The following is a 26821-nucleotide window of genomic DNA, read 5'->3' on the forward strand; positions in this document are numbered from 1 at the left end:
CCAGGGTGGCCAGGAGGCTCCTGAGAGGCAGGGCTGCGTCAACATGCATGAGGGCGCCTTCGTCACTTGTGTCTGCTGGGGACGGATGAGGGTTAGGGGAGACGATGTTTCTGAAGGACCCCTGCCGAGTCTCCGTCAGAGGTGAGACCGGGTGGGTTTGAGGCCCTCGTGGAGCTGTGCCGACACTGCCCTGGAGTACCTGCTTGTCCAGCAGCCACGGTGCAAAGGGTGAAAGGGGCTCCGTCCCAACCTCCCCTCTCCCTGGCAGTCAGTGGCGAAGCAGATAGACTCACCTGGGTGGCCAGGATGCCGTGCTTGATCCCCGTGTTGTGCGTTCCGGACCCAATGACGCCAGCTGCAGTCACGTCTGACACGGCTCCCAGGCTGGAGGGAGGGGGAGGGACGAAGGGATCAGTTAGGCTTCCTGTGACAATGCCCCCTGGGGTTTCGGTGTGAGGCCCCTCAGAGCAGAATAGTTGATCCATCTCCTGCCTGGGAATCTCGTCCCCAACTTACCACATCTTAGATCGTCTGACTCAAGCCAGCCCTTGTCTGTGAGCCGCGTGGCCCGTCAGATGAGCTAGTGGGGATACGGCTCAGCTCCGAGGGGAGGCCTGCCTGCCTGCCTGCCTCGGGCTTTCTGCAGCCTAGAACATCCCTTTCCTCCGACCTCCATCTGCCAGCAATATCTTCTCCACCAACCACAGGCCAAACGCTCCTACTTCTCCAGACTTCTCCAGACCCAGCCTATCGAGGCCTGTAGAGTCCCCATGTCAGAATTGCACAGCCATCCCAGGATGGTAGGAGGACACAGGAGAAGGAGATCATGTCACCCACTGCTCAGAAACCTCCAGGGTCCCCCAGGGCCTCCAGGATCAAGCCCGCACCCCTCAGCCTGGTGTTCCAGGCCCTGGAACAAATAATAAGAGGATGCTGTGTGCACGAGGACCAGATTCCTAAAGGGGAATAAGACGCCTCCACCGGCGTGGGCTCTGAGGACAGGAATTAGAAAGATGTGCTCAGATCTCAGGGTCCAGGCAAGAGAGTGGGTCAGGAGTTTTTCAGAAATCTTACTTCTCAGGAGCTTTCTCTGAGACATCCCAGCCCCGGCTGAAAGGAGAAAGGAACCAGTGTTTACAGAAGGCCCACTGGGAGCCAAGGAGATTGGAGCTTTGCACGCTACACGACAGCTTCACGATAGCCCAGTTGCCTTGGTTCACACTTGAGAAATGAGCCCACCCAGGAGGGCGGGTATTGGACCCAACCTGGCCCTCAGCACAGACCCAGGGCCCCAGAGGCAGGAGGGCCCTGGCTTCCAAAGAGACAGGTTGACAAGGATGAGGAAATCTAGCCTCATACCCTCCTGCAATGAGACCTGGGGCGGCCCTGGTGAAACAGGAAGAGGAGGAAAGAAACCGAAGCCTCTTCCTTCCTCTACCCTCACTCTTGTGTCACTCTTACCTTTTTGTCCACATTAGTTGGGTGACTTGGTGATATCACCCCTTGTGAAAATACCAGAATGTTAAAAGAAGATCACAGAAGTCCTGTCGCAGGGAATGCCCCAGCGTGTGGAAAGGCAGATGCGCGAAGATGTTCATCACAGCATCATGAACGATAGTGAAGAACTGAGGACGACCATGTGCCCATGACAGGGGAGGGGATGGTTCACCAACCTGCAGTAAGTCTACCCTTGTCCACGAAGCTCACAGAGACTAACGAGCAACACGGAAATGGGCTTGGGACCACGTTAAAAGAAAGAGCTGATCTAAGTGTCCATTGACAGATGGATGGATAAGGATGTGGTGTGTATATACAATGGAATATTACTCAGCCATAAAAAAGAATGAAATAATGCCATTTGCAGTAATGTGGATGGACCCTGAGATTATCATACTAAGTGAATTAAGTCAGAAGAGAAAGACTAATACCATATGCTATCACTTATATGTGGAATCTGAAATATGACACAAATGAATTTATTTACAGACCACAAGTGGACTCACAGACATAGAAAACAAACTTACGGTTACCAAAGGGGAAAGAGAGGGATAAATTAGGAGTTTGGGATTAACAGATACACACTACTATATATAAGATAGATAACCAACAAGGACCTACTGTATAGTATAGGGAACTATATTCAATATCGTGGAATAACCTATAATGGAAAAGAATCTGAAAAAGAATACACGCACACACATATATGAAACTGAATCACTTTCCTGTATACCTGAAACTAACACAACACTGTAAATCAACTATGCTTCAATAAAAATAAATAAATAAGTAAAAGAAATAAGCTGGACAAACGTGAGGCCCTCAGGGAGGAAGACCTAGGAAGGAAGGATTAGACTTTAGTCCCCCGAGGGGTGGAGAGAACAAGGGAAAGGTCACTTCCAGAGTCTGTGGAGCAAGACAGAGCCAGGAAAATGAAGGGGGAACCGACACTTACTTGGTAATTACTGTGTGGGGCACCTCTGACTCACGCAGGCCTCTGAGCGCCCCTATTTCACAGACCCATTTTCTAGATGAGAACTCTGAGGCCCAGAAGGGTCAAGGAACTTGAGTGACAGCTGGTACGAGGTAGAAGCAGGATTTGCACCCAGGCCTGCTTCTGGAGCTGGGGTCTTCACCAAGCTGCTGTCCTCCCTCTTAGGAACAGCGCCTGTGTCCTGCTCCCTCTGGCTCACCACACAGTGGGAGCTCCAGAGCTTCCCAGCTGCGTGACTTTGAGAAGCACCTTTGCCTCAAGACCCTGCTTTATGCATCCTTAAATGGGGCCTTCCTCCCAGGGATGATGATATGATGAGAGAGGACATCAAGCCACCGGCATGCGGCCTGACACAGCTCTGTGCTTCCCCCCAATCCCCCAGCCACTCCCGAGGTCCCCACAGCATCCTTGGAGCTGCAGACCTAGGTGGCCCCTGGGATACACAGGACAGGACATCCAAACTCCCTTTGAGAGGCAGATGAGCCCTGTGTAGGCAGGTACTGGAGGAGGACTGGGTCCCCAGGGAGGACAGAGATATATCATGAACAGGGCACAGAGATGCTCCAGGGCCCAGAAGCTAAAGCCTGTGATTAACAGAACATATCTCCTGTAGTCGCTGGTCACGGAGATGTGTCCGCTAGCTGCATACAGACCCCTGCACGCTCCCACACCTTCCCTCTCCTGGGCTTTCTTCACTCACACTGCTCTCTCTGCCTGAATCCCTTCTCTCCTCTCGTTTTTCTGGTTCACATCAGGTCATCCTTTAGGGCTCAACCAAGGGCACCCTCCTGCAGGAAGCCTGCCCTGATTCCCATCCATTCACACATTCCCCTGCCTGCCAAGGCTGAACACGGGCCCCCAGGAACACCACGGTGCCCTGAACACTTCTCTGGCATTGAGCCTCTTGCTTTGTGTCACGCTTGTCAATTCGCGGGTCTGTCTCCCCACCTTGCAGGGAGCTCCTTGTGAGTGGGTCTGGGTTTTATTCATCCTGGCCTCTTCTGGGCCTGAACAAAGCCTGCACATGGTAGACACTCCATAAATGTTTGAGTTGCCATGACCCTTGGAGAGGCAGAAACAGAATAGTTTTCAGAGTGAAAAAGTATAGTGATGCCTCAGGGCCTGCAATGAGAAAGCTAGGTGAATGGACCACCCACACTTGAAGACCAACCACAGGCTTCTATGGTGGCAATTCCAGCTGTGAAGAGATTGCTACCCCAATATCCAAAATAATTCTGTCACTTGTTTCTAGTGGTTGAAGCCCCACAGTTAGACATTCACTCCTTTGGCTGCATTCAGCCAAATTCATTTCCTATTTCGGTGGAAGCCTCCTGATATTAAACTTGAGCATTCACTGATACCACGTTTGGAAGGAAAAACAAGTGAAGCCACATATAGGTATACCAGGAAGCCCTGTGTCTCAATCAGCATATGCTCTTCTGCTTCTCTGAGTGCTTACTTTGTATATCTTTCTGTTTGGGTTCATATAGTTTTATTGCAAGTTTTAAGAAAGGCTTAATGCATGGTTTTCCCATCCCTGTACTAGACGTTTTTTAATGCTAGCCTGTTTCTTTCTATTCTCACACAATAGCCCCTGAACACAGGGGATGGGGAGATGGGTACTCTGTGGGGGAGGAACAGGGGTCCAGAGAAACAGGTGCATCCTAAGAAGTGCTTCTCTCTGGCTCCTGACAGATGCTTGAGTGTCCAGCCAAGGCCAGGGCAGGGAGCAGGGGCCATCACTGGCCCACCTGGGAATCAGGGAGGTGGCTCTTACTTGGACAAGGCCAGGCCGTGCTTGTCCAGCTGTGGGTGCAGGTCAGCCAGGAGGATGCCGGCCTCCACGGTCACCTGCTTCTTCTCCGTGTCCACCTGCAAGAGACCAGCAGAGATTGGGATGAGCTAGACCGTCGCTCATTCCTTGTCCTGCAGTCCCGCAGGGCTGTGAGTATAAGCGTGTCTCCCGCTGCAGGCAGCCAAAGGGGTGCAGGCAGAGCCCTAGAGTGCTGGGGCTTTGGGACTATTCTGCGTAACCCTTCTTTTCACAGGGGAAAGAAATAAGAAGCAGGGAAGAGAAGGGATTTGCCCAAGTCACTGCGGGACTGGGAGAACTGTGTTGTGTCCTGAGACCCACTGCCCCCAACCATGGCTGCCCCAGGGGCTGGGGGAGGAGAAGTCTCCCTCCATTTCACAGCGAGGAGACTCAAGTTCAGGGACTTGAAGTCACTTGCCCAAGGTCACACAAACATCGGTGGCGGAACCGAGATGAGAATCCCATCTGTGTGACTCCAAAACACACGTTCCATTGACCCCGAGTGCAGAGCCTGGCAAAATCAATTACTGGAGCGCAGTCCTTACTAATTAGCGATCAGAGTTAATTTCTGCCATGACTGATGTCTTGAGTGGAACATTTTCTACGGGGTGGTGACCGTCAGCCTGAGCAAATCAGGAAATAGATAGTAGAGAGAAACCCAGAACGTCTGCTAGCAGGGCTGGAGGGGAGGGTACCTGGCAAAAATTACAGCTCAGGGGAGCTGGCCCCGTCAGGTCAGGTGAGAACAGGAGCCCTCCTAACGGGCGGCACGCCTGCCAGTACTCTCACTCCCAGGCAGGCACCTGAGGTGGTGGTGGTGGGGCCTGAATTCATGGCTGAATTGCATGGACGGTATCCCAGCACAGGGCTGATGTCAGACCCCTGAGTCTGCAGCCTGCTCTGCTGCGGATCGGCTGTGTGACCTTAGGCAAATCACTCTCCCTCTCTGATCTTCAGTTTCCCCATACGCAAAACAAGTTAAGTGCAAAGCCTTCTGGATTTGTCATTGTGAGTTCACCTCTGGGGTCCTGACTTGCCATTCTTGTTCTAGAGAAGTGGAGAGGAGGCCCTGGCCGGAGGGGAGGAAGGACATCCTCTCCGTGGCCACAAGGGGGCGCATAGACCAGACGAGAGGCCTGAGCAAGCCCAGGCAGGACCCCGGGGAGGGGCGACCACTGGGGACCAGGAATTGGGGGGTCACCTTGGGACTCAGAGGTGGGGAGGGGATAAGGCCCAAGGGAAAAGGCTAAGGAGTCTCCGCCTGGACTCTGAGACGGAGACCACGGCTGCCCGGCATGGGGCCCAGCAGAGGTGGGGAGCTCAGGGCTCCGAGTACCTTGAGGACGCGGTTCATCTTGCCCATGTGGATCATGAAGCCGTCGGTGCAGGCGATGTCTGAAGGTGAGTGGCCACCGCCCACCACCTTCACCCGCTTGTTCTGCTGCCTGGCCAGGGCCAGCACCTGCTGAGGCAACGCCTGCGTCAGACCCGGCCCAGGCCTTTCCCTGTGAGGCCACGGGGCCACCCAGGCTCTGGGCCCCCAGCCCCCCAAGGCCCTGCCTGGCTGGAGGCCGCTGTGCAGGCCACTCCGGGAAAGAGCCAGAGAGACGGGCCGGAGAGCGAGTGGGAGGGAGAACCAAGGAAGCACCCCAAAGTGGGGCTCCTGGGCGTGCTCCCCGAGGCAGCTGGCAAACTTGATCACATTCTTCTCCTGGGCAAAACCTTTCAAAGGCACCTGGTACCTTCAGAAGAAGGCCCGTCTCCTCATGTTGGCCCACATGGGCCTCAGCTGCCTCCCAGGGTGGATGAAGGCTCCCGGGGGCAGGGGCGGTGGCTTAATTTGACACCGTAGCCCCCCCCCCGCCCCCCCCCCCCCCCCCCCCCCCCCGTGTCTACCCCGGGCCTGACGGGAATAGGCCGTCTCTAGTGATCTTGAATGAATAAAGAAATGAATGCATGGTGTCACTCAAAGGAATCCATACTCTTTCACCCTTGTGTCTGGGCGTGGAATACCAGTCTCAGGATTTATACCTCGAGGGGTTCCAGGGTCAAGGAAGATTGGGAAATGCTCCATAGCACTTGTCTTCCACGCCCACCCCCATGCGCAAAGCACGTTTAAGGCTGCAGGTTCTACTGAATGTCAATACAATGAAGATATCTGTTTAACACCATCTCCCTCATACTCCCTTGACCACACAACTATTTTTATTTCCTCCCCACCCGCCCCTCCGACCCTCCCAGCTCTCCAGGGAAACACAGGCCTGCAGTAGCCTCCTCCTATTTGTAATTCACAGTCGTGCAAGCTAGCACGGCTAGAAACAGCCTTCACACGCAGGACATCGGCACCCCTCCACCCTCTCCCCTCAGCTCAGAATGAAGCATATTGCCTCGGCATTCAAGGCCCTCAGATCTGTTCAAAGCCACTTTGCCTCCCAGCCTTCCTCTTCTGCCCTCCCCTTCCCCCATGCACCCTCCGGCAGCCATGTCTGATGACTCTCCAGGTGTCCTCCTCACCTTCCTTCACCTCACACTGCCCTTGCCCAGCTCCCTGTGGAGCTCCTATGCATCCTCCAGGGCCCGGCTCAGTGACCACCTTCCTTCATTCTCATGCATGAGACGTTGGGGGTTTTGAATCCTGGTTTGGATCCTGGCTCTGACACTTACTAATATGGGAAAATTACAAAGCCTCTCTGAGCCTTAGTTTGCTCATCTGGAAAATGGGGGTAACAATCACTACCTCACAGGGGGTTGTGGGGATGGATGAGACCACAGATACGAAGCAGTGGTGCTGATCACTTAGTGGTGACAGTGCCGTTCCCACCACTCTCCTCCAAGTGCCCTCACACACACCTGTGCACAGACTCACACCCATGCACACACACACAGCATGAATTTCTCCCTTCTCTGTTCTCTGCTGGTGCTAGGGAAACGTCTGCATCCTCTGGGGTTAGTCACATGCAGCCTGTCTTAGGGGCAAGTCTTTTAAGGGCAGAAGTCGGGTCATGTCCATTCATTCATTCATTCATTCACTCATTCAACAAATATTCAGTAAGTGCTTCCTGTGTACAGGTCACAGGGCTGGGTGCTGAGGATAAAATGGAAAAGAAGACAAGCATGGTCTTAAATCCTTATGAGGGAGAGAGACAAAAGCATGCAAATGTTCATGTCAATGAAATCACCGCAGGTTTTGAATATGCAATGAAAGAAATAAGCAAGGAGCTGAGATACAGAAGATGGGGAAATACTCCGATAAGATGGTCTGGGAAGCCTCTGAGGAGGTGATTTACTTTGAGACCTAAAGGATGAAAAGGAGTCAGTCCCATTAAAAGCGATGGGACAGGCATCCCAGGCAGTGGGAACAGCAAGTACTAAGGTACGGAGGTAGCGAGCCAGGGCCGGAGAGACAGGCCCAGAGGCCCAGAGGATGCGTGGCCTTGGGGCCAGGAGTTGGGGTTTTATTCCACAAACAATGAAAGCCTCTGAAGAGCAAGAAAGTAGCCCAATTCAACTTAGAATTTAAGAAAATTACTTTTGCTGATTGCGGAAAGCGCATTTGAGGGAGGTAAGAACTGAAGCTGGGAGAGCAGGGGTGAGGCCATCACAGGCCACGGCATGTGAGGAAGGGATGGTGGCCTGGGCTTAGTGACAACAGTGCCGGAGAGAGGGAGGTGGGTTCTAGAAACTTCTGAGGCAGGACTTGCTGAGGTCTGATAAGGGACAGTGACCTACTTCCTGGCTTCTAGTCTGAGCAATCCCGTCGTTGGTATAGAGTCAGGGAAGACTACACTAGGACAGGTTGAAAGCAAACATCAAAAACATCATTTGGGGCATGTAAGTTTGTGATGTCTTTGATGAAAGAGGTCAAAACGAATATGAAGTTCAGAGACCTGAGCCAGAAATAAAAACCCGGCAGTCATTGGCAGATACCACAAGTGGTCACGCAGCAGCAGCGTTCAGCTGCAGATGACCCCATGGTGCTGTCACCCCACCGGCAGTTCTGGGCTGGGGATGAGGGTCTTAGCTGGGAAGCCCACCTCCTCTCTGGGGCTGGCCTGGTCCGCAGGGCCCAGATGGAGCTGGAGGTCTAGGAGCTGGACCACTGCATGCTGTGCTGAGATGGACACTCACCTCTCTGATCTCCTCCACAGACGTGGGCTGGTAGTACATCTCCGGATAACAGCCATAGGTCCTCGCCCAGTTTTGGAATTTGACTCCTTTGTACCCATGGACCTGTGATAGGACAAAACCCGGGTCACCACCAGTAAGTGGTCTAGGGCTGCCCTGACCCCCATCCCACTGTCCCAACATTGTAGAGATGGGAGGCTGGGGCCACGGTGCTGAGCCACTGGGAAGCTCAAACACACAGTGGAAGCTCTAAAGCCGTGCAGCCACGTGCGGGCTTCCTGCTATGATCTCCCTTGACCCCCATGGTCAGGGCAGCAGATCACGCAGAAAACTCGGCCCCTCCTTCGGAGAAGGGGGCTACGTGAGATCAGGGGTGCAGCCCTGGGAGACAGCACAGCAGCCTCTCCTGGCCTGGAGGCCACAGCAGAGAGCCTTGGGGAAAAGACTCCCGTTTGTGGGATCCCCGCTGTGTGCTGGGCACTGTTCCGGGGTCCTCCACATGTCATATCTCTCCGCATGTCACACCTTATTTAGGCCTTACCATAAAGCCACGAAATAGGTAATATTACTCTCATTTTCAGGAGCAGAAACTGAGGCCCAGAGAGGTAGAGTAACCTCCCCGAGCTCACAGAGCAACCAAGGAAAGACACAGGAGTCCAACCCCGGCCTTCCTCTTCCATCCCTTCCCCAGCACCCCAGTGGCTCCCCAGAGCCGCGAGTCCAATTCAAGAGCCTCCCCGTGGCCTCCCAGTAGCCCCACACCTGCCCTCATTTTGCCCTCCCAAGCCGGGTTCACAGGCCCAGCCTGGATGCGGACCGGCAGGGCTGAACAGCTGGCCACGTGGACCTACCATGGCTCCAGCGGTGGGTCAGTGGCCTTGGTGGACTCCGGCCTCCTCGTGGAGCAGAGCACAGGGCAGCGGGGTGCGGAGGCCAGGCGGAGCGGGGGGCTGGAACCAGCAGCGCGGTGACGGTGACCGCAGGAGCTCAGGGCCGACTCTGCAGCTGCAGCACACAGAGGGGCTTGGGGCTCCAGCAGAGGTGGATAAACAGTGTGACGACAGGCTCCACCCAGACAAACAGCAGTTTGGCCTGCCCCCTGCCCCGGGGCTCCTCTCAGGCCGCAGAGTGGGCAGGCAGCATTTACAAGGCGGCTGCTCTCTTCCCGAAAGCTGTTGAGCTCTGATACCAAGTATAGGCACGGCGGACGGGGTATGGGGGGGGGGGGCGGACGAGTGACACTCGGACCAGGCAGAGGCTTCTAGCTGAGGTCTTCCTTCCCCAGGCCTTAAGGCAGGCAGACCTGGGTTCCTCTTCCATGCCTTGCCGGTTAACCTCTGTGAAGCTCGGTTTTCCCTCCAGTAAAGTGGTGGCACTTTTGCCTAATCCTCTGGGTGGACATAAAGGTTAGAGCAGACGTCTGAGGAGCCCCGGGACACCATCAGAGCTGGAAAAGGTTTCAAGCTCTTGCATCTGCCCCCAGCGTTGAGCTTTCGGTGGCAGGCTCCTTGGGACGTCCCTGTCTACGTCACCACCCCTTGGCTCAGTGCCTGGCACCGCACCAGCCTCTGAGGCACGTTTGTGCAATGAACAGATTAATCAGTCACTGAGCATCTTGGCATTCGATCTCTCCAAGCCAAGAGCTGGGGTCTAGCGGGAAGCGTGAGCAACAGCTCCAGGGTTTTGGAGGCGAGGCCGGGCTGGAGGATCGGAGCTTGGGGTCAGATATACACAGAAGTTGTTCTGGAATAGGGGTTGGGGAACACCTGTGTCCCCCAAACCAGGATCTTCTCCAGCTGCCAGGTGCATATGTGTGTGCGTGTGCATGTGTGTGTGTGCGTGATCACACTCCCCAACTGCAAGGTTGTGTGCTGAGGGGGAGTGGTAGCCATGTGCTCCCCACAGGGAGATCCCAACTAGTGGAGATGCTGTTGTTTATGATCGCTTAGCAGCAGCTCAACAGCAGAGAGGAAAGTCCCAGGTATGGGTGAGGAATCTGCAGAGCTCAGGGCCACAGAAAGGAGCCGATCTGGCACAAGAGCTGGGACCTGTGTCATTGGCTGAATCGTGTTCCCCCCACCAAGTTCCTAGGTTGAAGCCTTAACCCCCAGGACCTCAGAATGTGACTGTATTTGGAGATAGGATTTTTAGAGGTAAAGTTAAAATGAGGTCATTGGAATGGGCCCTGATCCAATATGACTGTGTCTAAATAAGAGGAGATTAGGACACAGACACAAACGGAAGGCCAAGTGAGGACACAGGGAGAAGACGGCTGTCTACACGCCAAGGAGAGAGGCCTCAGGAGAAACCAACCCTGCCGACTGCTTGGCCTTAGACTTCCAGCCTCCAGAGCTGTGAGACCACGAGTGTCTGTTGTTGAAGCCACTCAGTCTGTGGTTCTTTGCTGTGGCTGCCTGCAAGCCCCTGTGCTAGGGTCTCCACCAAGGACTTTATGCGGGAGAAGAACAAGTCCTCTCGCCTCTGCGCTGTTTCCCTCGGGCTGTCCCTGGTGGAAGTCAGGGCCAGGGCGCTCCAAGGCTGCCAGCTCCATCACCCGAGGGCACCTCCCCATAGACTCCCTGCCTGGGAGAGGCAGGCCTTGGTAGGGGTGCAGTGGGGAGGCCCAAGGGCTGAGGGATGGAGAAAGCACCTATCAGGTTGGCTACTGTCCCTCCTCCGAGTTGGAAGGGGGTCCAGGGTCTGTGGCCATCAGATGGGGTGGGGTAAGCATCATGCCAGAAGGGCAAAGAGGCCCATGGCAAGGAGGGGAGGGGACAGCCCGATGCCACCCCAAATAAATAGCTTGCTTCCCGCTCACCCTCAAGCCCTGTCCCACAGCTTCAGGCGAAATGTACCCTGTGCCCACCCACAAATGTTCCTCTGCAACTACAGTGGAAGCCAGTTTTTCTCCTTTGGGTGAATGCATTCTGAGGCAGGACATTCCAGAAGCTGGATGCCATGGGTGTCGGTGGGCCTGGACTGTGCCCCCAGACTGCCTGCAGGCTCCCTTCCCTCCTCTGCTGAGATTTCCTGAAGACTGGAGTCACCCACCAGGCTTGCTTTCTTCACCCTGTGCTACCGCCCTTGTGTGGAACGCTTCCTCCCTCACCCCCAAGCCAGTCGCATCACTTTTATGAATCGCCTTTATGGAAAACTAAAATAAAATGACATGAAAAGAAATATAAAGATCAGCAAAAATGGTGTCTATCAGTTAATTCAATCTGCCTCGCCACCACCTCGTGGTTGAGGTCGATGGTATATTGCTCATTTCTTCTTGTCTGAAGGACTCAGCTTGTTCTATACTTGCTGAGTCTCAACTTTTTCAAACATTTGTTGGCAAGGGAAATTAATGTTACCATCTCGATGGCCGCTGAAGCTTTTTTTAAAAAAATCATTTCCCCTCCTGTGTTTATTAATCAATGAAAACGAGTCCTTAATATACAATTTGTGCATGGTAACTTAACACATTTCTTTGAAACACTGTGAACATTTGGAAGAGTGTTTAATGATTTCTGATAGGTAGATATACTTCCTAGTCCCACTCAGCCAGCTCGTTCTCTTTAAAAAGGCTGATGGGGCTTCCCTGGTGGCGCAGTGGTTGAGAATCTGCCTGCCAATGCAGGGGACACGGGTTCGAGCCCTGGTCCGGGAAGATCCCACATGCCGCAGAGAAACTAGCCCCGTGAGCCACAATTACTGAGCCTGCGTGTCTGGAGCCTGTGCTCTGCAACGAGAGGCCGCGATAGTGAGAGGCCCGCGCACCGCGATGAAGAGTGGGCCCTGCTTGCCACAGCTGGAGAAAGCCCTCGCACAGAAACGAAGACCCAACACAGCCATAAATAAATAAATTAAATTAAAAAAAAAAAAAAGGCTGATGGACTTACATACACTACCAAACGTAAGGTAGATAGCTAGTGGGAAGCAGCCGCATAGCACAGGGAGATCAGCTCCGTGCTTTGTGACCGCCTAGAGGGGTGGGATAGGGAGGGTGGGAGGGAGGGAGACGCAAGAGGGAAGAGATATGGGGACATATGTATATGTATAACTGATTCACTTTGCTTGAAGCAGAAACTAACACACCATTGTAAAGCAATTATACTGTAATAAAGATGTAAAAATAAAAAATAAAAAAAAAGGCTGCTGTACTGAATGTAAAATAGTTGGCTGGTGGGAAGCAGCAGCACAGAACGGGGAGAGCTACTCGGTGCTTTGTGATGACCTAGAGGGGGGGATGGGGGGGGGAGGGAGGCTCAAGAGGGAGGGGATATGGGGACATGTGTGTGCATATGGCTGATTCGCTTTGCTGTGCAACAGAAACTAACACAGTATTGTGAAGCAATTATACTCCAATAAAGATCTATTAAAATAAATAAATAAAAAGGCTTCTGTAAGGCATAAAGTTCATCTGTTGTCATTCAACAAATGACAAAGCTGGATGGCAAGGTTTAAAGCATCCCCTGCTTCTTAGGGTTCCCTTCTATCTCAATCCAGGATAAGTGATGGAGACACTGACCAAATAATACATCTCCTCAATCTATTCCAATGGCAACCAAGACCACTGTTTGGGGCTTTCTCTGGATTTTTCTTACCTTGATTCGCATAAACAAAGAATTGTTTTTGTCTTCCAAATTCTGACACAAGCCAAATAGTCACACAAGCTCCCCAGTGCTGAGGCGATCTGCCCATCCATCTTGGCAGCAACTTTATGGAAAACAGTAAGGAACTACATACACAACAGAGGTTAGGTCCTAACCCAGGTCCTTTTAAAATTGGAAGTAAATTTCTACTTGATTAAAAAGTGAGTTTATGACCTGCAGAATGGGAGAAAATATTTGCAAATCATATAATGGATTAATATCCAGAGTATATAAAGAACTCCTACAACAACCAAAACCCAACCCTGATTTAAAAATGGGCAAAGAATGCCCATTTCTCCAAAGAAGATATACAAATGGTGAATAGCACATGAAAAGATGCTCGTCACTTAGTACTAGGGAAATGCAAATCCAAACCACAAAGAGATGCCACTTCAAACCCATTAGGATGGCTATTACCCAAAACTCAGAAAACGAGTGACAATGATGATGCGGAGAAACTGAAACCCTCGGCATTGCTGATGGGAATGTAAAATGCTTCAGTCCGTGTGGAAAACACTACCATGGAGAGAATTCCCGTACGATCCAGCAATCCCACCTCTGGGTACGTACACAGAAGAACTGAAAGCTGGGGCTTTAGGAGATACTTGTACACCCAAGTGTCAACTGATGTATGATTGGATCAACAAAATGTGGAATATACATACAACGCAATATTATTCAGCCTTAAAAAGGAAGGAAATTCTGACACAGGCCACAACATGGACAAGCCTTGAGGATTTCAGGGGCTCAGAACGAGCCTCCCCAGAGTGTGTTACTTTTGCACGAGGAGCTAAAGGCTATAGAGCCCCTGTGGGTTCAAGAGAAACTCCTGCTCCTTCCTCAACTACCTACAAGAATTTAAATTGGGGATTTTTCCCAGAAAAGAGTTATTACCGGAGATAAATTTTGTCTGAGTGGCACCACGTATATGGCAGGGCAAATACCTAAGTACCCAACATCTGCTCTTCCTTTTATCATCCTGTGTATGACCCTCCTGTCCTTGGAAGCCCCAGGCTCCTATCCCATTCCTTAGCTCAGGGTGGCACATATACCTCATTTTACTTTTCTCTCTCTGACCCTCTCACGTATTGTAGGGTTCCCGTTATGTGCAAAATTAAATTTGATCTTTCCTGTTAATCTATCTCATGTCAATTTAATTCTTAGACCAGCCAGAAGAACATAGAAGGGTAGAGGAAAGTTTTCTTCTTCCCTGACAGGATTTTATACTAAGTGAAATAAAGCCAGTTACAAAAAGACAAATACGGTATGAATCCACTTATATGAAGTAACTAGAGGAGCCAGATTTACAGAGACGGAAACTAGAATGGGGGTTTCCAGGAACTGGGGGATGGAGAAAAGAGAGTTAGTGTTTAATGCAGACAGGGTTGCTTGGGAAGATGAAAAGGTTGTGGAGATGGACGGTGGTGATGGCTACACAGCAATGTGAATGTACTTAATGCCACTGAGCTGTGCACTGAAAAATGGTAAATTTTATGTTACGCAAGTTTGACCACAATTTTAAAAAAGTGAATTTACAGGAATAGGGGTATCACTGGTATTCTTTCTAAAGCAGGTGCCAGCCTCAAAATCCAGGAAATATGTATGGAAATAAGACAAAATGTATTTAGGTAAACTGCCAAAATGACTACCCATACCTTATCAATATGAAAGCTGTAAAAACCTACAGTATCTTTAAATGCTTCAACTGTGTTATTAAAATAATTATCGCATTTGTCTCATGAAGCAGAAGCTCAGTGACATACCCTCGTGGTTTATCCAACGGATCCTAGGGAAGATGTGTAGATGTCTACAGTCTGTATGTGTTCTCCTGAATTTAGTGCTATCGGCACACATGCCAACAGTAAGAGATCTACCAAGGCTTGGGGCGGTGAAAATACTCAGACAATTGGTCATCCATCTCATGAAGAAGGACATCAAAAATCAAGCATTTGAAACTAACTCATTTACCCATTCAAAACACCAGGCATGCGCTGGGCTAGGGTCAAGGATGAATCGCCTAGACAGGCAGGCTCCAATCCCAAGAAGCTGACAGTCTGGCAGAAGAAACAACTAACAATTGGGTGCAGTGGCCAACACTGGGGAGAAGCTTCCACAAGTGCCAAGAAAGTATTTTATGTGTGGCCAGACGGATTCCTTTGAACTGCAAGGCATGACATTTCCCACCCAATTCTTGTTGCCGAAACCTTTGAGCTTCTGACCTACATATTTTAACCATTGTTTAGTTTTAATTTGTGCTCGTGGTAACGTCAGTATGAACAGTGGGCCTTAGAGTCACTTCCAGGCCTAAAACCATGGGTTCATTACACCCCAAGAGAGACAGGAACAGCTTTTGGTCACATGTTCTAAATAGATGCATTTTTAGAAGATATTTCTCCCGGAAACCTTGGACCCTGCTAGTTGACAGCCACCGAGTGTGAGGACAGAACCTGGGAGTGATCTCAGCTCCCTGGAGGGAGCTCTATGATCTCACTGATATGTGGGTGGGGTCTTCCATGCCTCTTTTAAAAAGCTATTTCCCTCTGCAGAGGTAAATACACTTGTTATTTATGCCCTTTGTAGTCTGAAATAAAAATAACATTTTTAAATCAAATCAATTTGAACATACTTCAAACAACTTGTAGTTAACAAGGCATCTGAAAAGTATTTTCGGGAATGACCTAAAGACCTTTTCCAATGGAGCGTTTTCTTTATGACCCTCAATCTTGTATGACTGGTGATATTTGTATTGCAATGCTACGAACTAGATTCGTCCGGCCCTTATTTGCCGAAAGAGTAGAATTTCTGAACATTTTGAATGGTTTACAGAGATTACTGGGTGGAATACTGGACATGGAGACAGGCCGGATAGGTTTGCCTACTTGTGCTTCTTCTTCAGATGAGAGACGTTCTAAGATTCTTGTTTCCTCCAACCAATTCTGGACAAATAAGCCTGGACACACGCAGTTAGTGAAATAATGTTAGCCGGCTTCTGTAGTCATTCCCCCAGAGCACACATTTGCTTTTTAAATGAGTCCTTTAATTCTCTGATCCAAAAGGGAGGAGGTGGTGGTGGGCTGGCTGGAAGTTTAAAGCCCTCAGAAGCCTCATCCTGGGATAAACCGGAAATTTTATGGCTAATACTTCAGTAGCACTTCCTCTGTGCCAGGCACCATCTAGGGCCCTGTATGTATTCACTCATTTAATACTCACGACCACCTATGAATCTGGTGCTATTAATGTCCTTTTCTACTAGAGGAAACTGAAGCACAGTAACCTCTTTCTCGAGGTCACTCTGTGGTCAGTGGCCGAGCAGGGATTTGATCTGGGTAGTCTCACCCCAGATTCAGAAAAGAAAAGAGCTTTTGGTAGATGGAGCTCAGCCTGCAGAACCAGACAGCATGCATCTGAATCTAGGCTCTGCCCCGCAGTAGCCAAGTGACCTTGGGCAAATTATCTGAACCTCAGTTTTCCCATCTGTTAAATGGGAAGGATAAGAGTTGGTCAGTGTAGGGCTCCAGGCACACAGGGGTATTTAAGAATGATCGCTGTTAACATTTCTAAGCTGCCCCTTGCTTTCTGCACACACCTGGACATACATACCCTTTTCTGCCTGGTTAATTTACATTCATCCTAATTCAGAATTCAGCCTGGAGACACCACCTTGTCCACAAGCTTGCCCTGCAGAAAGAGCAGTGAGGGAGGTGAACATAGATTGGTGAGCACACCATGCCAACAGAGCAGGGAGACAGCGCACATGGCTACGCGTGGCTGGTGGCCACTCTATCTGTTAGCACAGAACCGACCATTTCATTCGTGTCAGAAAGTTCCACGGGAATATAAATTGGTGCAGCCACTATGAAAACAGTATGGAGGTTCCCCAAAAAGCTAAAAATAGAGTTGCCATCTGAGCCTGTTATCCCACTTCTGGGCATATATCTGGAGAAAACTATAGTTTGAAAAGATACATGCACCCTATGTTTGTTCCGACACTATTTACAATAGCCAAGACATGGAAGCAACCTAAGTGTCCATCAACAGATGAATGGGTAACGAAGATGTGGAATATTAGCCATAAAAAAGAATGAAATACTGCCATTTGCAGCAACATGGATGGACCTTGAGGTTGTCATACTAAGTGAAGTAAGTCAGAGAAAGACAAAAACCATATGATATCACTTCCATGTGGAATCTGAAATATGATACAAATGAACTTATTTACAAAACAGAAACAGACTCGCAGACATAGAGAACAGACTTGTGGTTGCCAAGGGGGAGGGGGGTGGGGGAGGGATTAGCAGATGCGAACTACTACGTATAGAACGTATAAACAACAGAGTCTTACTGTAGAGCACAGAGAACTACATTCAATATCCTGTGATAAACCATCACGGAAAAGAATAGGAAAAGGAATGGATACACATACGTACCTGAATCACTTTGCTCTACAGCAGAAATTAACACAACGTTGTAAATCAACTATACTTCAATAAAATAAATTAATAAAAAAAGAAAGTTCTACCAGACAGCACTGTTCCAGATCCTGCAGAGACTCGGAGAGAGTCAGAGCAGAGGAAACAGTGTTCACCCAAACGCGATACTTTCTTAGAACAATCACTCTGCTTTTCTCCCAAGAACTCAAACAGCACTAAGCCAGTTGTCTTCATTTTATTGAATAAAGGCGTTCCCTTCTCTGCTGAAAAGCTTCTCAATTGCTCATTTTGCATCATCAAAACGCTGACTTGATAATCAAAGAGAAATCACCCCCTGGCCATCCCGTTCTGTCCCCCACAGAGCACTAACCATCCTTAGACATAAAGTGATACGTTTATACCCAGAGGATTAATCACACGTGATTTCTCCTATATCTCAAATTATGTCAAATCTGACTCATTTCATTTAGAGAAAATCACTCTTTGCTGCAAAGCCCTTGAGAACAATGCTGCTGGTTTTGAGAGATGCGGGTAAGGCCCCATCCGGGTACCAGAGAAGCGCCCCCAGCAGATGAAGCGGTTGGACTGCCTGCTGGCGGCTGACACACGTCACACCCTAAAGCTTCGAGACCCCCGGTGGGTCGCTGGCGTCGGTCTCCAGCCACTCAATGAGGATCTGATTCAACTCTGTGGGCCTGGAACGGGAACAGAAGGCAATTCGCATCTGTCTGGACGCACTCCCTCACTCAGGCGAAGGCAGAGGTGGTAAAGCAAGCGGCTTATTGGAGGCGAACAGGGAGCCCTGACGCCCCCCACCCAGGGACCGCCATCTCCTTACTTCTCCATCTGTGTCCAGTGTCCACAGTCCTTAATGTGACCCCTTTTCAGGTGGGGGATCTGGAAGAAAACCCCACCCGGAAAAGTAAATGGCAGAAGGCAAGTTCTCTGCTCCCGGTGGGCCGCCCCCCTGAAAACCCCACGTGATTTAGAAAGGGAATGACCACTGATCAAGCTCCTACTATGTGCTAGGTGCTCCACATGCACTGCCTTATTTATCTTTTTATTATATACATTTATTTATTTTAGGCTGCATTGGGTCTTCGTTGCTGTGTGCGGGCTTTCTCTAGTTGTGGCGAGCAGGGACTACTCTTCGTTGCGGTGCGCGGGCTTCTCATTGTGGTGGCTTCTCTTGTTGCGGAGCATGGGCTCTAGGCACGTGGGCTTCAGTCGTTCTGGCACGCGGGCTCTAGAGCGCAGGCTCAGTAGTTGTGGCGCACAGGCTTAGTTGCTCTGCAGCATGTGGAGTCTTCCTGGACCAGGGCTCGAACCCATGTCCCCTGCATTGGCAGGTGGATTCTTAACCACTGATCCACCAGGGAAGCCCTGCCTTATTTATCTTTGACCATGATCCTCTGGGTAATATGAAGGCTCAGAGAGGTTAGGTAACTGGCCCAAGGCCACACAGAGAGTGGCTGAGCTAAGATTCAAATTCAGGCTGACCCATACTCATCACAACAGACTGTCTCCCTCCAGAACCATTAGGACTTGGCCCGTTCACTGCCTGGAAAATGCCGGGTCGAGCTTGGCTCTTGCCCTGTAGCCGTGATTGCGTCCCCTTCCCATGTCGCCTCCCTCCTCCCTGGTGGTCTGCACGCAGGGCTGTTCAGTCTCCCTTTTGGCGCCTGAATCCCCAAAGTGGGTCACAGCCCTCCCTGGACTGGCTCCACCACCCACAAAGGGCGTCCTTGGCAACATGCCTTGCATCACGCTCTCTCCACCGCACTGGATGATGCTAACAAAGACACTGCCAAGTGCAGGCAAACGCTCTCAGCATCCAGCCAGGATACACGAGCAGTCACGGGGACCCCACCTGCAGGTCTCCCAATCCCTACCAAGCTCCACGCTTTCAGCAGTGTGTGCTTCCAAAACACAGGCTTGATACCCATCTCTCCACTTCAACGGTCCCGTCACCCATAGGTCCACACAGCTCAGCCTGGCCCAGTGGGCTCAGGATAACCTCCCAGCCGCACCCTCTGACCTCTCTCATCCATCCTCACCTCTCAACACCCTGTCTCCTCTCCCGTTCTCTCTCTGCCGGGCGAGGCTTAGGAGTTCCTCAAGGCCAGAGGCAGTGGTCAGCACCTCTGTGAAGCCCTCGCTCCCAGCTGGGCCCTTGTCCACACAAGCCTCCTGCATATGGGGTACACTGCTGGACATGACCTCCTGTGGGGTGGGGTCTGCACCTCATTCATCTTTACCGCCCTGGTATCTAGCACTGTCCCAACTCATCTAGGTGCACAGGAAAAGCCCATGAAATGAAAGAATGAGTGAGTGATGAGAGATTGCATCAGTGAAGGGGAAAGGAAGCAGCAGTCTTTTTTTGTTTTCTTTTGGCCACACCGCGTGGCATGTGGGATCTTAGTTCCCTGAAGTGTGGAGTCTTAACCACTGGACCACCAGGGAAGTCCAGGAAGGAGCAGTCTTTTTTTTTTTTTTTTTTTTGCGATACGCAGACCTCTCACTGCTGTGGCCTCTCTCGTTGCGGAGCACAGGCTCTGGACGTGCAGGCTCAGCGGCCATGGCTCACGGGCCCAGCCGCTCCGCGGCATGTGGGATCTTCCCGGACCGGGGCACGAACCCACGTCCCCTGCATCGGCAGGCAGACTCTCAACCACTGCGCCACCAGAGAAGCCCCCGAGGAGCAGTCTTAATCGCTGCTCCCAAAAGGCGACAGTGATGCTGCTGAGGAAGCCCTCATCAAGCGAGCAGTTCCCCCGAACATCCCACTCTTCATCCTCTGGGATGCCTGCGCCCTCCTCCAAGAAGCCCCGATGGCCCCGAGCAGGACCATTGCCTTACCCAGTCCTCCATATGCTTGGACATCTCAGGAACGAGCACGAAGTCCTTCTCCGCGGTGACCATCAGGGCCGGCACCAGGATCTGGGGAGGGATAACGGGAAGGAGAAGCAGCCTCCACGCTCAGGCCCTCCCTCACCCGGGCGACGAGATGTTATTTTCACACCGCGGGGCCTCCTCCACTATTAACTCCCCCACAGAAGACCCCTCAGCACCACTTTGGTCTGGCTTTGTTTCCGCCACGTGCTTTGCGTGAAGGAGGCACCAGTATTACTAAAGATCTGAAAGGATGGTGTACGAGATTAGAAAATGTGTGTCTTGCTCTCTGCCCCTGGTTCCCGGCATAGAGCCCCTGAAACCCTTGTAAATTCCTAAGTGACGAGAGCACTTCTGTTCCAATGAGGTGACTCTGGCTGGGCTCCTGGGTGGGGGCTGGTCACCAGGAAGACAAAGCCATGATTAGACACTTGGGATTTTCAGCTCCCTCCTTCTCCCCCATGTCTGGAAGGCGAAAGGGATGAAATGGAGTTAATAATTGATCGCATCTACGTGAGGAAGTCTCCATAAACATCCACATAATCCCAGTAGCAAGGAGTTTGGAGAGCTTCTAGGTTGGTGAAATCCACACCAAAAGGATAACACACCTCAGCTCCACAAGGTCAGAGGCTCCTGGGCTTGGGACCCTCCCAGACCTCACCCTGTGGATTCCTTCGTCTGGCGGTTCATCTGTGTCCTTTATCAAATCCTTTAATAAACTAGTAAACGTTAAGTGAGTGTTTCCCAGAGTTCTGTGAGCCACTCTAGAAAATTAATAGACCCAAGGAGGAGGTCCTGGGAGCCTCCAATTTATAGCCAATCAGTTGGAAGCACAGGTAACAACCTGGACTTGGGGTTGGCGTCTGAAGTGGGGAGCAGTCTTGTGGGACTGAGCCCTTAACCTGTGGGCTCTGACGCCGTCTCCAGGTAGATGGTGCCAGAACTGAGTTAAATTGCAGGCCACCCAGCTGGTGTTGCAGAGAACTGCTTGGTGGTGTGTGGAAAAACCTCCACACATTTGGTGATAAGAAGTGTCAGAAAGAAAGCGATTTGTGTGAAAGTAAAGGAGACACACAGGAGGAAAAAAAATGGGTTTTTCTCATACAGATGGATTCAGCCACGTATTGACCACACAGGTTGTATGTGTGTGTGTGTGTGTGTGTGTGTGTGTGTATAAGTAAGAACACACGTGTGGTCCACTCTGTGTGACTGATATTCCTGACACCAAACAGATGGCACTGGGAAGGAGGAAGGATGCCCTTAGATGGACATCAATATTCCTTTTCTATGAATTGAACGGACGCTTCACCAGGGCAGCCAGAGTGTGACTCGGCCAGCCACGCTGGGGCCAGTGTGACATTACAGGCAGCAAAGGGACTTCACTTTTTGTCTACTGATGCATGGGGCACCCAAGGTCGAGAGAACCTCCTTTTACTCTGTGTTCTCAAGCTACCATGACAATTTCCAAATGGCGTTCACTGTCCCTGGGTAAGGAATGCGCACCGTTTTTTACCTACAACACAGAACTGTGCGCTTCTCACTGCGCCCCGTTCACCAAGGGGTGAAGACCCAGTGGTGGTTTTGTGGCTGAAATGAATCCTGAGGCTGCTGTGGGGGTGGGATGGACACTCTAGAATGTTCCCGGTGAAAACGTAAAGCGGTGGCAGGGGCAATGGGAGGAGGTGGGAGAGGAGGAAGATCTGGAAGGAAACTGCAGAAGAGGGGGTCCCCAAACCTACTGCCATCGGGGTTCACCTCCCCGAAGACCTCATCCTCGTCCCTCATGCTTTGAGAGAGTCTCTGCCAGTCAAACTGCAGTTTTGTCATTTTTGTCCATCACAGATTAGAGTGATGATAGGCTAAAGAGCATTAATTAAACCACTACTACGTACTAGGCACTGTTCTAACTCAGCATTTGATGTGCGTCAACCCACTTTATCCTTAAACAGCTCCTGCCTGAGGTAGGCACCATTCTTGTCACTTCCATATTAGCGGCCACGGAGAACAGAGTGGTTAAGTGCCTTGCCCAAGGTCACACAGGGCACAGGTCCCACATCCCAGGCCGACTCTCTGCCCAGCCTGCTCTGAACCACTGTTTTTATGCTCTACTGCCTCAAGACCTAACCCTGTGAGGTCAGGACCTCGCCTGTGTCATCTGCACCATTCCTGGCATATAGGGGGCCGTTCATTTTTGACTGAACCAAGAAGATGGCCAGGGCTACCGAGTGAGCTGAGGAATGGGAAAATGCAATTTCCCTTAGGTTTTTAATGTTCTGAATGTAAACCAGGGACCCCATGACTCCCTTTGCAGACCCAGGGGTTGGAAACCTGTCTTCTGCTTGACAAACAAGGAAACTGAGGCTCGGACTGACTCGGTCGAGGTGCAGGAGCCAGAGGTTACAGCCCCGTCTCTCTGACAGCACGTAACATTCCTCTGTGAGCCAGGAGCTTCATCCTTGTTACCTCTGGGAGTTAACTGGACCACCTGCGCCCTGAGCCAGGGCACCGCCGGGAGACCTAGGTGGTCCAGACCGCTGCTGCAGTCACCTGGCAGACCCCTGTCCCCACCGTCTCCCCACCCTCTGCCGTTCCAGGAGAAGCAGCAGCAAAAGAGGTCCTAAGAGGAAACCCTGCAGTGCAGGCACCTCCAAAAGCAGCCAGCCGGTCTGTCCACCCCTGGCGCTGACCCAGCGGCCTATCCGTTGGGTCCATGGATGCCCGAAGGGTGACTCGTTGGGGAGGAGAACAGCGCTGAACTCACCTTCCTTCCCAAGCCTTTGCGGCCCCACTGCCAGTTCCTTTCCATGTTTCGGTACCAGTTTAGAGGCCCCCTGGGAGGGGCGGACGAAGGAATAAAAAGAGGAAAGCTTTTAGTAGATGCTTGTGCTACAGACCCCACCACAGCAACCCACTCAGCATAGAGCCAGTCTTCCCAGGAAGAGCAAAGGCTCTTGCAGGGCGAAGAGAACAGATCCCAGGATTCACACCCCGGTGCCCTGCGCGCCTGCCGGGCTTTATCGAGCACGGCCTGGTGCAGGCACAGCGCTGGGCTGAGGGCTGATGTTCTCTGAAGTGGGCATCCGGGGACACACAGAAATCAGCCCTACAGGACTCTCCATTTCCTCCCGGGACTGTCTCGGAAGACGGGGGTGGGGGAGCTTGGTTTAGTGCCCTCACCAACCAGGGCCACTCCCCTCTCCCAGGGAGCCCACAGAAAAGGGCCACCGGGAGGTGCTTCCTCCTAGTGTGACATCGGGAAGTGATGCCAAGGTGTCTCCTCCGGACAGGTAGGGTGGCTCCAGGGCTGTACCTGGAGCACTGTCCCAATCCTCAGGTGTGGAATGGGTTGGTGCTGTCCGGCCCTTGAGGCTTCTGGTGAAAGGGAGGGCCTGGAAAGGCCTTGGACAAGTCACGTGCCCTTTGGGGACTTCTAATTTTCCCTCCTGTGCAAGGAGGGGTCAGATCAGATTGCCTATACGTTCCCTTCCAGAGAACCTCTGTCCCCCAGTCTGAGACTCTTAAATTGTCCCCCACTTCGGGTGGGGAGGGGGGAAGAAAGGAGATGCTTAGGGAAAGGTTGAAATTGTGATACTGGAAACACTGGGGTCTAAAGGCCACCACGGGTGTTCACGGCCAAGGTCGCCACACTGTGAACTTGTGGGCTGGGCTGACGAAGGCGGTCCTGCTGTTGGGCTCCTTCTGCGCCCCTGGGTCTGAGTGAGGGATGGGGGCGTGAGGAGAGAGGAGGAAGATGGAAACGCGGTGACCTGCAGCGCCCCTAAAGGACTCACGAGCTTCGAAGACTTGCAATACCCAAATACGTGAAGGGACACGCAGAAAAGGGGCTGTGAAGAGGGATTCTCAGTGATTTCAGGGCAGGGCCCTGAACCGCAGCATAGAAACAGACCTGAGAAAAAGGAACGAAGTCTGGCAGAGACTACAACACGGGCGGACCAGAGTGAAAGGAGCCACACACGAAGGACCACACAGCGTACGACTCCGTTTGCATGAAACATCTGGAATAGGCAGCTCCAGGGGGACGGAGAGCAGATGGGTGAGTGATCAGACCTGGGGGCCCAGGGGAAGTGGGGGTGACCGCGAAAGGGAACAGAGATGCTTTCTGGGAGATGAAAACACTTTAAAGTGGATCGTGGCGATCCATAAAATGTGTCGTGACGGCGCAGCTCCATGAAATGACTAAAAACCATTGAACTGTACACTCTCAGAGGGTGAATTCTATGGCATGTGAGTTAGAGCTCAGTAAAGCTGAGCCTATAACCACCGCCCCCCCACCGAATATGTATGCAGTTTTTGAGGTTACGTGGGGTTTTGTGTTTTTCTGAAGAACTCAGAGCTGTCATCTGATCCTCACAGAGGTCACCACTGAAAAAAAGTTAAAAACATCTGCTCTGAAGGGGCCCCTAAGCATAAGGGAGAACAAGCTGAACTCTCCAAACTAGAGCAGGCTGAGCATCGTCAGATAGTGAGCCTCCCGGCACTGGAGGCATTCAAGCAGAGGCTGGCCAGGCTTTCACTGGGACTGAGCTGGCACTGGGCCTCACCCTGCACTGCGAGAGCAGAAGGGCCCCTGTCTGCCCACCTTCTCTCTCCTGTGTTCTCCTGGGGTGCTGTTCTCTTTACCTGAAACCAGACTTCTTGAACCGCTGAACGTAGAACTGGATGTCCTCCTCGGTGACCATCTTGCTGAGGCTGGGCTCCCCTGGCGTACTCACAAAGAGTCCTCCTACAAAAAGCCACTTGTTTCCTCTCCCACCCTCTGGGTCAGGTGTCCAAGTTCCAACACCTGAGACCCTTCACCACCTCTGCTTCTTTTATTACTGCTCTCTGTCTCCCCAAGAGATTTGGGCTCCCGGAGGGCAATGACTCTGACTCGTGCTTGTGGATACCTGCCCCTGCCTCACACCAAGTGTGTGCTCAAAACTTTTGAGGAATGAAGGACTGAACGATTGACTACGTGAATAAGTAAAGAGGTGGAAGGAGGGAAGGGAAAGGTGTTCCTGACCAGTGAGAAGAGTGTGGTCTTTAGGCTTGGAGGAGTTTAACCCCAGCCTGGCCACTCTGGACAAATTCTGAGACCCATTTTCCTCATCTGTAGAATAGAGATAATAGTGAGAGTTCTTACGGATGTCACGAGAAATATAAACAATATTACTAAAGGGGGCTAACCCAGTGTATGATGCACACAGTAGGTGCTCAAACAAGTGATAGCAATCATCAGTATTAATAAAAACACAAGGGAATGATGGCAAAGTCACAGGCTTGGGGTCAAGCAAGGTTCTGTGGGAACAGTGCCGGATCCAGGAGTCAAGGGGATGAGCGCCAGTCTGCTCCTGGCTCTGGCTCCTCACTTATATCCAAACTGGGAGGGAGAACAGGGGCTGTCTTCATGGGATGGAACTGAGCCTGATGGAGGGGAGGCCAGGGCACTAAGACAGAGGAGACCTGGCTGGGGGTCTGGCCTGATTTCCACTCTGCCTGCACCAGGTGACCCTGCAGAGGTCAGTTCCTCTCCTGGGTCTCTGTCCCAATCAGTAGAGGGTGGATCTGCCCTGAAGAGCTCTGAGAGTCCTCCAGGCTCTGACTGTTTAAGATCTTGAATCCAAAACTTCATGGGGGAGAGGAAGCCAAGGCTGTGTGGTCAGCCCAGGGTTAGGGTGAGTGCGATTCCCTGGCGGGGATCTACGTTAAGCAAGTCAGGGCTTAACTAGTTCAGGGCTGGCAGGTGGCTGCTTCTGCCCACAGCTGGCAGATGGAGAAACACTCATTTAACGTTCGGCTGGTTCCCGTCATGGCCCTCCTGTCTCCATTCCCTCCTGAGAATGTCTCTTACCCATTTCACAGACTCTGTTCGTGGTGAGAAAAGTCTGGAGGGAGAAAAGTTAGAAGGGATGTCATGGGTCAAGCAAAGGAAACATGTAGGAACGGGGCATCTAAAAACCCTACAAGTGCCAGCAGCCTATACACACATGCTAAATGCCCAAGAGAGCTAGGCGGGTCCTGAGTGGTCAGAGCAGAGGCAGCTCACAACCAAGCTCCAAGGCCAAGACTGCTCCTGGGTGCTGGCGGGTCTTGGGAATGTAAGGACTTGGGTGTATCAACCAGTGGGAACAGGTGATGAGACCTCAGGTCAGATACGAAGGTAAAAGTGAGATCCTCCCCACCCCTCCACGGTGAATCCACTCAATCTGGGGTCCTCAGTTAAAGGGTGGACTAGAAAGAACCCACCCACCATGACAGAGGGATGTCAAAGGAGTTGGTCCATTCAGTTTGGTACTAAGAGGAAACCAAAAAAAAGCTCCCCTAGGGATTCATGGCCACAAGCCTGCCTTCACACGTGTTTCTGTTTGAATCCACACTACGAGATCTGGAAACCCCCACTAAGTGAAGTAAACAACAACAGCAAAAGTGAGCT

General features: G+C 51.6%; 2 protein-coding genes across 3 annotated transcripts in view; both read right to left on the reverse strand.

Moving 5' to 3' along the window:
* LOC111185404 (L-gulonolactone oxidase) overlaps positions 1 to 13096 on the reverse strand; it is a 33404-nt gene extending 20308 nt beyond the window's left edge. The window contains exons 1-5 of the mRNA XM_022594993.2: positions 9281 to 13096; positions 8433 to 8534; positions 5641 to 5766; positions 4269 to 4363; positions 294 to 384 (exon numbers count right to left, since the gene is read on the reverse strand). Of these exons, the coding sequence (XP_022450701.1) occupies positions 294 to 384; positions 4269 to 4363; positions 5641 to 5766; positions 8433 to 8534; positions 9281 to 9283 (417 nt within the window). The 5' untranslated portion in view covers positions 9284 to 13096. The remainder of the gene's footprint in view (positions 1 to 293; positions 385 to 4268; positions 4364 to 5640; positions 5767 to 8432; positions 8535 to 9280) is intronic.
* A 4613-nt stretch (positions 13097 to 17709) lies between these two features.
* EPHX2 (epoxide hydrolase 2) overlaps positions 17710 to 26821 on the reverse strand; it is a 56850-nt gene continuing 47738 nt past the window's right edge. Inside the window, exons 13-18 of one of the 2 annotated variants that reach the window (XM_089912780.1) lie at positions 26240 to 26273; positions 25030 to 25132; positions 23150 to 23219; positions 20356 to 20436; positions 18335 to 18393; positions 17710 to 18191 (exon numbers count right to left, since the gene is read on the reverse strand). In XM_089912780.1, the coding sequence (XP_089768906.1) occupies positions 18113 to 18191; positions 18335 to 18393; positions 20356 to 20436; positions 23150 to 23219; positions 25030 to 25132; positions 26240 to 26273 (426 nt within the window). In that variant the 3' untranslated portion in view covers positions 17710 to 18112. The remainder of the gene's footprint in view (positions 18192 to 18334; positions 18394 to 20355; positions 20437 to 23149; positions 23220 to 25029; positions 25133 to 26239; positions 26274 to 26821) is intronic. The other variant, XM_022594994.2, reaches the window with a different exon arrangement.

The sequence above is a fragment of the Delphinapterus leucas genome, chromosome 6, assembly GCF_059928025.1.
Source record: "Delphinapterus leucas isolate spDelLeu-1000000601 "Yukka" chromosome 6, BTC_Dleu_Yukka2, whole genome shotgun sequence".
Classification (NCBI taxonomy): domain Eukaryota; kingdom Metazoa; phylum Chordata; class Mammalia; order Artiodactyla; family Monodontidae; genus Delphinapterus; species Delphinapterus leucas.